The 13,052-nt window shown below is 51.7% G+C and overlaps 1 protein-coding gene across 1 annotated transcript; it reads left to right on the top strand.

Moving 5' to 3' along the window:
- The first annotated feature begins 1 nt into the window (after nt 1).
- On the top strand, nt 2–12,467 carry ALKBH1 (alkB homolog 1, histone H2A dioxygenase). The gene is made up of 6 exons (XM_007531194.3): nt 2–213; nt 1,688–1,796; nt 6,091–6,253; nt 7,866–7,956; nt 10,489–10,682; nt 11,343–12,467. The coding sequence occupies exons 1-6, from the start codon at nt 31–33 to the stop codon at nt 11,740–11,742; spliced, it is 1,140 nt and encodes a 379-aa protein (XP_007531256.1). The 5' UTR covers nt 2–30; the 3' UTR covers nt 11,743–12,467.
- The last annotated feature ends 585 nt before the right edge of the window (nt 12,468–13,052 follow it).

Below are 13,052 nucleotides of genomic sequence, written 5' to 3'. Positions count from 1 at the left end.
CGTGTCCCAGGAGCCCCCGCGGGCGGCGAGATGGCCAAGATGGCGGCAGCCGTGGGGTCGATGGCCACGCTGGCGGCTGAGCCCGGAGAGGACGCCTTCAGGAGGCTTTTCCGTTTCTACCGGCAGAGCCGCCCTGGGACCGCAGACCTGGGAGGCGTCGTCGACTTCTCGGCCGCTCGACCAGCCTGCGGCGCCGGGCCCGACGGCCGCCAGGTACAGCGGAGCCGCGCGCAGGCGCAGAGCCGCCCGGAAGCGCCGCGCCGACCCGCCTTAAGCCTCGTCCAGACTTTTTCGTTATCGATGCAGTTATTATTGTGCTTATTGATGCCGTCGTTGCTGCACAGGACAGAGGGAAATGGAGAGAGGCAGGGAAGACAGAGAGGGGGAGAGACAGACAGACACCTGCAGACCTGCTTCACCGCCTGGGAAGCGACGCCCCTGCAGGTGGGGAGCCGGGGGCTCGAACCGGGATCCTCACGCCGGTCCCTGCGCTTGGCGCCACCTGCGCTGACCCCGCCGCGCCGCCGCCCGGCTCCCTGTCCAGACTTTTGCTCTTGCAGAGAGGAAACACCGAACGATGCTGAACGAAGCATGTGGGCAAAGGGATTCGAGTGCTACCCGCCGCCTCTTTTTCTTTCCCTTTTTTTTTTCACCAGAGCCCTGCGCCGCTCTGGCTCATGGCCGTGCGGGGGGATTGAACCCGGGACTTTGGAGCCTCGGGCACGAGTGTCTGTTTGCAGAACCATGATGCTGTGTGCCCTCGGCCCCATCCACTATTTCTCCTTTTTTTTTTTTTTTTTCCCGTCCCATGGAAATACAGTGACGGGAAGAGTGGCGCAGGGACAACCCCGGCCGCACTGTCGTGCCGTCGGTCGTCGCAGGCGCCGTGACTCTGGAGGTGCTCCGTCCTTCACTGTGCAGTGCGGCGGCCTTTCCAAACTAGACCTGCCTCTAACTGAAAACGCAAACACTCCTTCCTGCCGCACCAGTGGAGAACTCGGCTTCTCGTAGTCCAACTTCTGTCAGCAGAGATGGCCTTAGAGTTGTCAGAACAACGCGCAGAAAGTGCAAACCGGAAGAATAATGTATCTGAGGCTGGGAGACAGCAGGATGGGGATGCAAAGGTCTTTTAAGCCTGAGGCTCTCAAGTCCCAGGTTCAATGCCCGGCACCGCCATAAGCCAGAACTGAGCAGTGTTCTGGTCTCTTTCAGTGTCTTTCCCTCTGTGTCTACTCTTTATCAATAAAGTAAGCTAAATAAAAACATTTAAAAAGTATAATATATTTAAGGGACAGAGTGATGGTGCACATTACCAAGTGCAAGGACCCGGGTTCAAGCCCCCAGTCCCCACCTGCAAAGGGGAAGCTTTGCAAGCAGTGGAGCGATCTCTTTCCCTCTCCCTGGCTTCCCCTCCCTCTTAGTTTCTCTTTGTCGTTACCAAGTAAATAAGTGGTTTTGTAGAAGAATAGATTTAGAGCCAGCAGTATGGTTTTCACTTAGGAGCGGTACTCGGAGAATCCAGGCTCATAAACGTCTCCATGTGATTAGCAGAGAAAAAGGGACAAGACCACAGCAGGGCCCTGGGAGCGCTGCGGTGACCTGTAAAATAGCGCTGCCTCTCTCTCCTTGTCTCTCTCTCTCTCTCTCTCTCGCGCGCGCGCCCCTGACTTGTGCTTCCTCCTGCCAGGTGGTGAGGTCTCCGCTGAACGTGACCTCGGTCAGTGAGCAGAATGCTCGCAGGGCAGGACTCGAGCCAGTCAGCAAGTGGCGAGCCTACGGACTGGAAGGCTATCCTGGTGAGTGTGAGGTCCCCTGAAGGCACAGAACACAAGTTAGCAACAGAGGAGAGAACTAGACACAATTACATGGCCACCGTGGGTGGGGTGAGGGGCTGGATAGCATAATGGTTATGCAAAGAGATTCCCCATGCCTCAGGCTCTAAAGTGCCATGTGTTCTGGTTAAAAAAAAGGGGGGGTGGGCGAGGGTCCGGCAGTAGCGCAGCGGCTTAAGCGCACATGGCTTGAAGCGCAGGGACTGGCATAAGGATCCCGGTTCGAACCCCGGCTCCCCACCTGCAGGGGAGTCGCTTCACAGGCGGTGAAACAGGTCTGCAGGTGTCTGTCTTTCTCTTCCCCTCTCTCCATTTCTCTCTGTCCTATCCAACAGTGATGACATCAATGACAACAAAAATGGGGGAAATGGGGTGGAGGGTAGATAGCACAATGGTTATGCAAAGAGACTCTCATGCCTGAGGCTCTGAAGTCCCAGGTTCAACCCCCTGCCCCACCATAAGCCAGAGCTGAGTAGTGCTCAGTGCTCTGGTGTTTCTGTCTTTCTCTCTCTGCATCTCTCTCAAAAATAAAATAAATAATTTTTTTTTTTTTGAAAAATGGGGAAAATGGCCTCCAGGAGCAGTGGATTCGTAGTGCAGGCACCAAGCCCCAGCAATAACCGTGGAGGCAAAAAAAAAAAAAGAGAGAGAGACATGATCAACTCTCCAAGTCGTCCCCAAGTTCTGCCTCATCTGTGGTTGCTGTTGATGTAGCCTTCCCAAAGGATAAGACAGGAGTCATGTGCATCCCTTAATGTTGCAGAGAGTGACATGTCAAGTCTAAAAAGAAAAATAAAATCAGAGCACTAATTCTTCTGGGCTTGCTACCATGTCTTTGAATAGCTCCTCTGGCTGAAGAACCACTTTAAATGCTAAAATAACTCCCAGCAGTCTCTCAGTTCTCAAATAGGAGAGAAAAAAAAGTTGGGACTAGTTTAAGCTGTCATGGGGCTGTGATTTTGAAAAGAGAGCTACAGTTAAGGAGATCAAAAGTTCTAACAGTAAATGTAGAATTTTGAATGTTGATGAGGTTGGGTAGCTTGAGAAAGTAATTTTCTAGGTTCACGGGGCCAGTATAGATTAGTCATAAGGAACTAGTTTAACGAGAAGGAAGTGCCTTGTTTGGTCAGGTAATTTTGCATCTGTCTCCCTGTCTTTTTGGAGGATCTAAAGTCAGCGTTGAGCTTGTGGATTTAAGAGTAAAGTTTTAAAAATACTCATTTTGTTATGGTGAGCTCCTGATGTTTTCATGTTATAGTCTAATGTTTTGCGGTCCCTGAAGTGCCGTTGACAACACGGGACACATAACCTCTTAGTAGTTCCAGATAGAGACTTCGCTTAGGAGTTCGTTTTAAGTTTCATGTTCTTTTTTAAAGATTTTTTTATAATTATTATTATTAACTTTATTTGTTGGATAGATACAGCCAGAAATCAAGAAGATAGGGTTAGAGAGAGAGGGAGAGAGACAGAAAGATGCCTGCAGCCCTGCTTCACCACTTGCAAAGTTTTCCCCCAGCAGGTGGGGATCAGGGGCTCGAGGCTGAGTCCTTGCACATTGTACCATGTGCTCAACCACGTGCACCACCATCTTTCCCCTCTAGTATTTGTTAATTTAATTTTTAATCTAATAGGACAGAGAAAGAGAGGAAAGGAAGCTGTAGGGAGACACCCACAGCACTGTTTCACCACTCATGCAGCTTCCCCCATTAGGACGGGACCAGCGTCTTAAACTCGGGTCCTTTTGCACGGTAATATGTGCACTCAACCAGGTGTGCCTCCATGGTATTTGTTTGGTTTTTGATTTGTTTGTTTACCAGAGTGTGCTCAGGGATTGAACCTGGAACCTCAGAGCCTCGGGCACTAGAGTCTGTTTGCATAACCATTATGCTATCTCCCCTCCCCACTCCTTTTTGTTTTTATACCAGAGCACTGCTCAGCTCTGGCTTATGGTGGTGCTGGGGACTGAACCTGGGACTTTTAATGACTCAGGCATGAAAAGCCTTTTGCGGGAGTCAGGCGGTAGTGCAGCGGGTTAAGCGCAGGTGGCACAAATCGCAAGGACTGGAGTAAGGATCCCGGTTCTACCCCCCAGCTCCCCACCTGCAGGGAGATCTACGGGTGTCTATCTTACTCCCCCTCTCTGTCTTCCCCTCCTCTCTCCATTTCTCTCTGTCCTATCCAACAACGACAACATCAATAACAACAACAAGGGCAACAAAAGGGAATAAATAAATATTTTTTAAAGAAAGAAAGAAAAGCCTTTTGCAAGGGAGTCGGGCAGTAGCACAGCAGGTTGAGAGCAGGTGGCGTAAAACGCAAGGACCGCCATAAGGATCCCGGTTCGAGCCTCCAGCTCCCCATCAGCAAGGGAGTCGCTTCACAGGCGGTGAAGCAGGTCTGCAGGTGTCTGTCTTTCTCTCCCCCTCTCTGTCTTCGCCACCTCTCTCCATTTCTCTCTATCCTACCCAACAACAATGACATTAATAACTACAACAATAAAACAACAAGGGCAACAAAAGGGAATAGATAAATATTTTTAAAATCTTTAAGAAAAAAGCCTTTTGCAGAACCAAGATGCTGTCTCCAGAGCCCACTGCCATGTGTTCTCGACGCCGTATTTCTCTGTTGTCTCTCAATAGATATGTCAGACCACAGAAGCTGTCAGCCCCATGTCGGCCTTCTGTTGCCCAAAGTAGCGTGTTTGCTTTTTGGTGTTTTGTGGGATTTCCCCATCATTGAAGTTGACACCTCGTTGGGTCCTTGGAGACTTTTTTTCTGTCTTTCCTTCTCAAGGACCTTGAGTACCCCACCCTGCATGGGTGACAGGCCTCAATACCCAAAAGGGTCTGGGAGGATTCGGTTTGATGGGGCCTGCAGTGCCCCCAGGCGTTTTGGTATTGTCCTGTCTGAAAGGGGGTGGCAGGCAGTACAGGCCGTGCTGCAGCCTGGGTGCTGGTGCCAGGCTACCGGGGTTCATGCCTTGGCTACAGTCTGCTCTCAGATGAGCTGGGGGCCCATAGAATCAGGGCTGAGCTGTGGCCTGTATTTTAGATTTAAAATCTAGTCTCCTGAGTAAGCTGCAAGTCAAGTAAGGCGCTAGCTTGGAACCTAACGAGTGACTGAAGGACCTTGGTGAATTTAATGAGTGCCATTTATCATTTTGAATGAGAAGGAATCTCAAGATTTGTGCTTATCATGCCTGGCTAGAGTATGATTAATAAGCTTGTGATGTGAGTGCTAGAAGGCCACTAGAAACAACCCTGTCAGGAGCACAGTGGGTTAAAATCAGTGGGTCCAGAGGCAGTCCCTACCTCCCCACTAGAAGAGATCCCAGCCCACTTGCACCTGCAGCCCATGTGATCACCAAAAATAGCCGTTGTCAGGGCAACAACACACGCAGCTGACTTGTCAGTGGAGAGTGGGGCAAGGAGAATATCTGAAGGGCTGCTATAAAGCAGAGGAGCTGAGAGCTGGGATCAAACGCAGAGTCAGACCAGCTGCTTTTGGCGCGTCTGCGTCTGTGACTTTTGCTTCCCAGAGAGCGGAAGACCTAGAATGCTCAGGGCCGAAGTTTCCGAGGTGCTTGCATGATAGAGCTACTTGCGCTTTCACCCACGTCCTGCTCCAGTCAGTCCATTCCCGGTCAGATTCCTCGACGTCACGTCTGAAGTTTGTCTCGGAGTAACACCGTGCATGGCTGTGGAGGGCGTGTTTCTCTTGAGAATAGCCCAGGAATCCAGAGATTTGCTCAGCGCTGACATCTAGTGCTCCTCAGAACGTAGATTCACTTACTTGAAGGAACTCCTCATCCTTGAAAAGGGAGTTGGGCGCTAGCACAGTGGCTTAAACGCATGTGGCGCAAAGTGCAAGGCCCAGCGTATTATTAATTTGAGGCTTCGAGCCCCCGGCTCCCCACCTGCAGGAGAGTCGCTTCCCAGGCAGTGAAGCAGGTCTGCAGGTTTCTGTCTTTCTCTCCCCCTCTCTGTCTTCCCCTCCTCTCTCCATTTCTCTCTGCCCTATTTAATAACAACTACAACAACAATGAAAAACAAGGGCAACAAAAGGGAAAATAAATATAATTAAAAAAATGTTTTTAATTAAAAAGGGAGGAAAAGACTGGGAATGTTTGCATCTACTCAGGGAGCCCGTGGGGCCGTAGGCAAGAGAGGGAGAGGCAGCCGTAGAGCCAGAGGCGAATCACGGGGATAACAGGAGAACCGACCGCCCCTAATTGCCTTCTTCCTCTTTTTTGGCATAGGGTTTATTTTCATCCCCAACCCCTTCCTCCCGGGTTCCCAGAGGCACTGGGTAAAGCAGTGCCTTAAGTCGTATTGCCAGAAGCCCAACGTGTGTAACCTAGACAAGCACGTGGTGGAGGGAGAGACCCAGAATCTGTGGGCGCAGAGTAGAGACTTCCTGAGGTGAGTGACGACCCGCCTTGCTCTCCAAACAGACCCACACGGCCTTGTTCTCGTCTCCAGGAGCCTGAGGACAGGTGTGGTAAACTGAGACCCATGTTAGAGATTTACTTTTGCTAGCGGAGACATCAAGTTCGTCCTCAGAAATCAGGGGGTGACCCATTTAATTCGACTTCAGCCTTTTGCCCTGCATCCCTGAAGTGAGTTCCTTTTGGAGTTTTGAGGTGCTGTCCTGGAGAAGAGATGACTCCTGATGTTTAGTTTGGGATTGCATAACGCTGACTTGAACACGAGGAGGAGGAGAGTTTCTTTCTTTCTTTTTTTAATATTTCATTTATTTACTTGAGTGAGAGAGGCGTAGAATGAAAGATACACACAGAGAGAGAGAGACCAGAGCCCTGCTCAGCTCTGGCTGATGGTGGTACTGGGCATTGAACCTGGGACCTTGGAGCCTCAGGCATGCACATCCATTTGCAGGACCCTGATGCTGTCTCCCCAGCCCAAAAAATGTCTTCAGTTGGAAAGGAAAAGCCGGTCTGCCTGGTAGCTAGAGAAGGAGCAGCACTCAGGGAGCCTCAGCTCCCCCCCTCAGGGCCCCCATGCAGCGTGTGGAGCAGCACCGGGCCTCTCCCTGGCCCCTGGCTTCTCCCAGCCACCAGACCCAGGAGCCAGAGCTGAGCAGGGCTCCAGTGTCTCTCTACTTCTCCACCTCATTTTTTTTATTTTTAAAAAATGCTTTTATGTAAAAATGATTTTTAACTTACTGGCTATCCTTTAAAGGTGTTCTGTCCTAGAGCTGATGATGTAGACGGAAACGTGGAGAGCAAAGTGTAGTGGGGCTGGGCAGTGGCTCACCGGTTGAGCACAGGGAACTGAACCTGGGGATTTTGGTGGTTCAGGCATCAAATTTTTTTTGCAAAACCATTATACTACCTCCCCTCCCTATTCTGTTTTCTTCTCTACTTAAGCGCACACATTTCAGTGCACAAGGACCCAAGTTCAAGCCCCTGGTCCCCACCCGCAGGGGGGATGCTTCATGCGGCTGCAGGTGTCTCTCTGTCTCTCTCATCTCCCCTGGCCCTGTCAGTTTCTCTCTATCTCTGTGCACTGGTTCGAGCCCCCGGCTCCCCACCTGCAGGCAAGTCGCTTCACAGGCAGTGAAGCAGGTCTGCAGCTGTCTGTCTTTCTCTCCCTCTCTGTCTTCCCCTCTTCTCTCCATTTCTCTCTGTCCTATCCAACAACAACAATAATAATAACAGCAACAACAAAATGGAGAAAATGACCTCCAGGAGCAGTAGATTCCTAATGCTGGCAGCAATAAGCCTGGAGACAACAACAAATAAATAAATGTGGTTTTAGTCAAACAGAGAAAGAGTGAGAGACCACAGCGCTGACGCTTCCTTCAGTGTGGTGAGGGCCGGGCTTGACCCTGGGTCGTGCACATGGCAGGGGACAGTCGCCAGTATGGGGGGGGGGGGGCGGTCAGAAGTGGAAAGCCCCGGGGATGACAACAGGTGGCTGTGCTGGGAGCCCACTGGAGACCCCCGGGCCACCTGAGGTGCTGCTGTTGTCACTGGTGGTTGACTGGGTCCCCTTTTGTCTCCAACCTCTGCAGGTCTGAACACGGGAGTAAGCGGAGACCCCGAAGCTTGCTGGAGAAGCTGCGGTGGGTGACGCTCGGATACCATTATGACTGGGACAGCAAGGTACCCGGTGGGTGACACTCGGGCACCATCACGACTGGGACAGCAAGGTACCCGGTGGGTGACGCTCGGGCACCATCACGACTGGGACAGCAAGGTACCCGGTGGTCTCGCTCCTGGGGCCGCCCGTGCTGTGGCTCGGGCCCGCATAGTTGAGTTCTCCCTAGATCAGCTTGAATCAGCTTTACCCGTTTGTAAGAGTTCCCCTTTCCTTCAGTCCTTAACCCCCCCCCCCCCAGTACTGAATCTCAGGTGTCAGTTCTTTCTCTTCTGCCCCCCGGGTTTTCATTAAGTGCCTCCTCGGTGATCACTGGGCTCGGCACCTGCACGATAAATCCACTTACCCCTTTTTTTTTTTTTCTTCCCTCTCCTTTTCTTTTTACTTGATGGGACAGAGAAATTGAGCAAGGAGGGGCAGAGGCACGCCTGGTTAAGCATACGTGTCTCAAAAGCACAAGGATCTGGATTTAAGCCCACACACTCCCCACCTGCAGGGGGGCTAATGAGCAGAGAAGCAAGTATAAAGACCTGCTCAAGGATTCCAGTTCAAGCCCCTGCTCCGCGCTTGCAGGAGGGTCACTTCAGAAGTGGTGAAGCAGGTCTGCAGGTGTCTTTCTCTCCCCCTCTCTTTCTCCCCCTCCTCTCTCAGTTTCTCTCTGTCCTATCCAGTAAAAAATGGGGGAAATGGCCACCAAGAGCAGTGGATTCATAGTGCAGACACTGAGCCCCAGCAATAACCCTGGAGGCAAAAAAAAATTATTTCGGGGGCCAGCTGGTGGCACACCTGATTAAGTGCACACACTACAGACCAGGGTTCAAGCCCCTGGTTCCCACCTACAGAAGGGAAAAGCTTCGTGAGTGGTGGAGCAGCGCTGTAGGTATCTGTCTCTCTCCTTCCCTATCTTCCCCTCCCCTCTCAATTTCTTTGTCCAATAATAAATAAAAGATTAAGGGCAGAGTAGATAGCGTAATGGTTATGCAAAGAGACTCTCATACCTGGGGCTCAGGAGTCCCGGGTTCAGTCCCCTGCAGAGCTGAGCAGGGTTCTAATAAAAACAAAACAAAAATATTTTAAAAAGAAGACAAAAATCTTCCATTTGAAGGCCCTTTTTTAAAATATACTATGTATAGGGAGTCGGGCTGTAGTGCAGCGGGCTAAGCGCAAGTGGCACAAAGCACAAGGACTGGCATAAGGATCCCCGTTCGAACCCCGGCTCCCGACCTGCAAGGGAGTCGCTTCACAGGCGGTGAAGCAGGTCTGCAGGTGTCTATCTTTCTCTCCTCCTCTCTGTCTTCCCCTCCTCTCTCCATTTCTCTCTGTCCTATCCAACAACGATGACAACAACAATAATAACTACAACAATAAAAAAGGACAACAAAAGGGAATAAATAATATATGTATATATATATATGTATACTATGTAGTTATTAATGAGAATGATAGAAGGAGAAAGAGAAAGAACCAGACATCACACCGGTACATATGCTGCCGGGGGTTGAACTCAGGACCTCATGCTTGAGAGTTCAGTGCTTTATCCATTGCTCCACCTCCCGGATCACTGAAGGCCCTGTCTTTTCTGCACTTTACACCATTGTCAGCTGCCACCAGACCAGTGAACGCCACCGAGCCACATTGAGGGCTCAGGTTTTTGGAACCAAATTGCTGGTGACATTTGAGTTGTCTTTTTTTTTCTTAATGAACTTTGTGTTTTAGGATAGTTTTAGATTTACAGAAAAATTCAGAAGACAATAGAGTCTTTTTTTTTAATGTAGTTATTTTGGATAGAGACAGAAATGGAGATGGGAGGGAGATAAAGGAGAGAGACACCTGTGGCAATTCATTTTGTTTGTTTTTACCAGAGCACTGCTCAGCTCTGGCTTCTGGTGGTGCAGGGACTGAACCTGGGACTGTGGAGCCTGAGGCATATGAGAGTCTGCATAGCCGCTATGCTGTCTCCCTGCCCACCTGTGGCAATTCTTCACCAGTTGTGAAACTCTTCCCCTGCAGGTGGGGCTTGGAGGCTTGAACCTGGGTCCTTGCACACCGCAATGGGTGCATTCAGGCAGGAGAGCCACCCCCAGCCCTGAGCCTTTTTTTTTCTCATAGCCTCCACCGAGCTCTCTCCCTTCATGACATCTCGCACTAGGATGGTACCTAGCCCAGTGAGTGAGCCCATGGCGGTCGGTCCACTTTAATAGCGGGGCCACTATTTCAGATCTCTCGTTTTTAAGACGAGTCCTTTTCCTGTCTCGGGATGACATACCACTTGAGTTGTGTTCCCCGAGCCGCCTCTTCATACTAGCGACATGCTGCCCCCGGCGTGCTGCCCCCGGCGGGACTGTCAAGTGCAGAGAGCGGCGCGGCGAGCGCAGGGCCAGGCCCGGCACGGCACGGCGGTTGCTGGGCGCCTCCAAACAGATGACTAAGCCACAGCACGGGAACGCTTAGGACGTGGGGGGTGACTGATCTGCCGTAGTTTCCTGTCTCCCTGAGATCACTGTTTATTTTTCTCGTCTCCCCTGCTTTTATCAAAGAAATACTCAGCCGATCATTACACACCTTTCCCTTCTGACCTGGCTTTCCTCTCAGAGCAAGTGGCGGCCGCCTGCGGGTTTCAGGACTTCCAGGCTGAGGCCGGCATCCTCAACTATTACCGCTTAGGCTCCACACTGGGCATCCACGTGGACAGGTCCGAGCTCGACCACTCCAGGCCCCTGCTGTCCTTCAGGTGAGTGTGGGCCAGGCGCCGGCGTGCTCTTCCTCGCTTCCTCCATCTTCCTGTGCGTTCTTACAAGGCTCACTTGAACGTCTGCGGCAACAGAGTCCCTGGTTCAATCCCCCACACCACCATAAGCCAGAGCTGAGCACTGCTCTGGTAAAAAGACAAATTAATAGCCATTTTATTTGTCACCTATGAGGGAGAAAGTCTCACGTAAGGCAGAGAGAGAGAGCGAAGGAGAGGGGGAGAGAGAGAGAGAGAGAGAGAGGAGTTGGGGGCCAAGCCAGAGCATCACTGTGGGCCAGGCAGGGCCGCGCTTGATGGAGCGCACACATCACCACAGTGAGGACCCGGCTCCCTACCTGCAGGCAAACTTCACTAGCAGTGAAGCAGGCCTGCAGCTGCCTCTCTGTCTCCCTCTCTCTCTGTCTGTCTCTCTCTCTCTCTCTCTCTCTCTCTCTGCTTCTTTTAGCTGCCTTCCCTCATGGATGTCTCTCCGTCTTAGCAAACCAAGTTAAGTTTTCCTTAGTTTCTCAGCATGCGGAGCCCTTGCCCGGCCCGAGAGCATCTGGAAACCGCACACAGACACGCTCTCCCACAGCTGGGCCACGGAGCGGGAGCGGGAGCGGGGACTCACCTCAGGCACCGGGCGCTTGTCTGTCGTTGCAGCTTCGGCCGGTCGGCCATCTTTCTCCTGGGGGGCCTCCGAAGGGACGAGGCCCCCACGGCCATGTTCATGCACAGCGGAGACATCATGGTGATGTCGGGCCTCAGCCGCCTGCTGCACCACGCGGTGCCCCGGGTGCTGCCCGGCCCCGACGAGGAGCGGCTGCCCCGCTGCCTGGACGCGGCCCTCCCCGCGCCGCTGCCCGCGGACTCGGTGCTGGAGGCCTGCCCGGAGGAGGACTGGCGGGTGTGCGCCGGCTACCTGAGCGCCGCACGCGTCAACGTGACCGTGCGCCAGGTGCTGGCCCCGGGCCAGGGCTTCCCTCCGGAGCCCGCCGAGGGCGAGTGCCACCCGCTGGACGGCGACAGCCCGGGGAAGCGAGCCAGGCTGGCGCCCTTGTAGCTGACGTCCCCTGGACCTGGGGCGCCATCTGCCTCTGAGCTGCTTGCTGTGGGGCCCCACGCTGCCCCTCTGCTCCATCTCTGGGCGAAGTAAACACGGCTTCCCACGTCGAGTCCGCGCCTTTATTAATGGGGATGCGACGGCACTGCCCCCGCCTGGCGACGTGTGGCCCACACGCCAGCCCTTCACTGTCTCAGTCTCTTAGCTCTTCCTGTCAGCATCAGAGTTCTGGGGCGTCTCTGATCTCTCCTTGGTGATGTAAATCAAGATGGTTATATAAGTTAAGATGGCCAGGGAGATAGCATAATGGTTATGCAAAAAGCGTATCAATGGGGACAGGCACAAGCCCCGGCCCCCTCTTGCAGGGGGGAAGCTTCACAAGTGGTGAAGCAGGGCTGTGGGTGTCTCTTCAGGTGTCCTCTATTCAACAAAGTCTAGAATGATTTTCAGGGGAGTCGGGCGGTGGCGCAGCGGGTTAAACGCAGGTGGCGTAAAGCGCAAGGACCGGCATAAGGATCCCGGTTCGAGCCCCCGGCTCCCCACCTGCAGGGGAGTCGTTTCACAGGTGGTGAAGCAGATCTGCAGGTGTATTTCTCTCCCCCTCTGTCTTCCCCTCCTCTCTCCATTTCTCTCTGTCCTATCCAACAACGAAGAAATCAGTAACAATAAAAAAACTACAATAAAACAAGGGCAACAAAAGGGAATAAGTGAATCAATAGAAAAAATGAGTCTCAGTTTTTTTCCTCGTAATGTGAATTATTTTTTTTCTTTTTTTTGAATATAAGTTCTCTTTTTTTTCTCCATTCTCTAGTTCTCTTTCTCATTAAAAAAAAGTTAAAAATATCAACACTCATATATAACAATTAAACATTTTGGGGGATTGGTTTGAGTATAGGATTCTTTTTAAATCCTCAGACACTTTCTAAAATTGTATTAGGTGATATTTATTTATTTTTTAAATAATTCATTTCTTTATTGGGAAATTAATGTTTTACATTCAACAGTAAATACAATAGTTTGTACATGCATAACATTCACCAGATTCCCATTTAACAATACAACCCCCACTATGTCATTCATCATCCTTCATGGACCTGTATTCTCCCCACCCACCCACCCACCCACCCCAGTAATGTGAATTATTAACAGCGACAGAAATTGAGAGGGAAAGAGAGACCTGTAGCGCTACTCCCCCCGGAGGCTTGAACCCGGGACCTTCAGCATGCTAACCTGTGTTCAGCCAGCTGCACCACCATCTGGGCCTCAAGTCCCGACTCTGAGGCCTGACATGGCAAAGCCCTGAGAGCTTT

Source organism: Erinaceus europaeus, chromosome 22 (genome assembly GCF_950295315.1).
Source record: "Erinaceus europaeus chromosome 22, mEriEur2.1, whole genome shotgun sequence".
Taxonomy (NCBI): Eukaryota; Metazoa; Chordata; class Mammalia; order Eulipotyphla; family Erinaceidae; genus Erinaceus; species Erinaceus europaeus.
The sequence above is the reverse complement of the archived record's forward strand: the minus strand, read 5'-3'. Positions and strand labels throughout refer to the sequence as shown.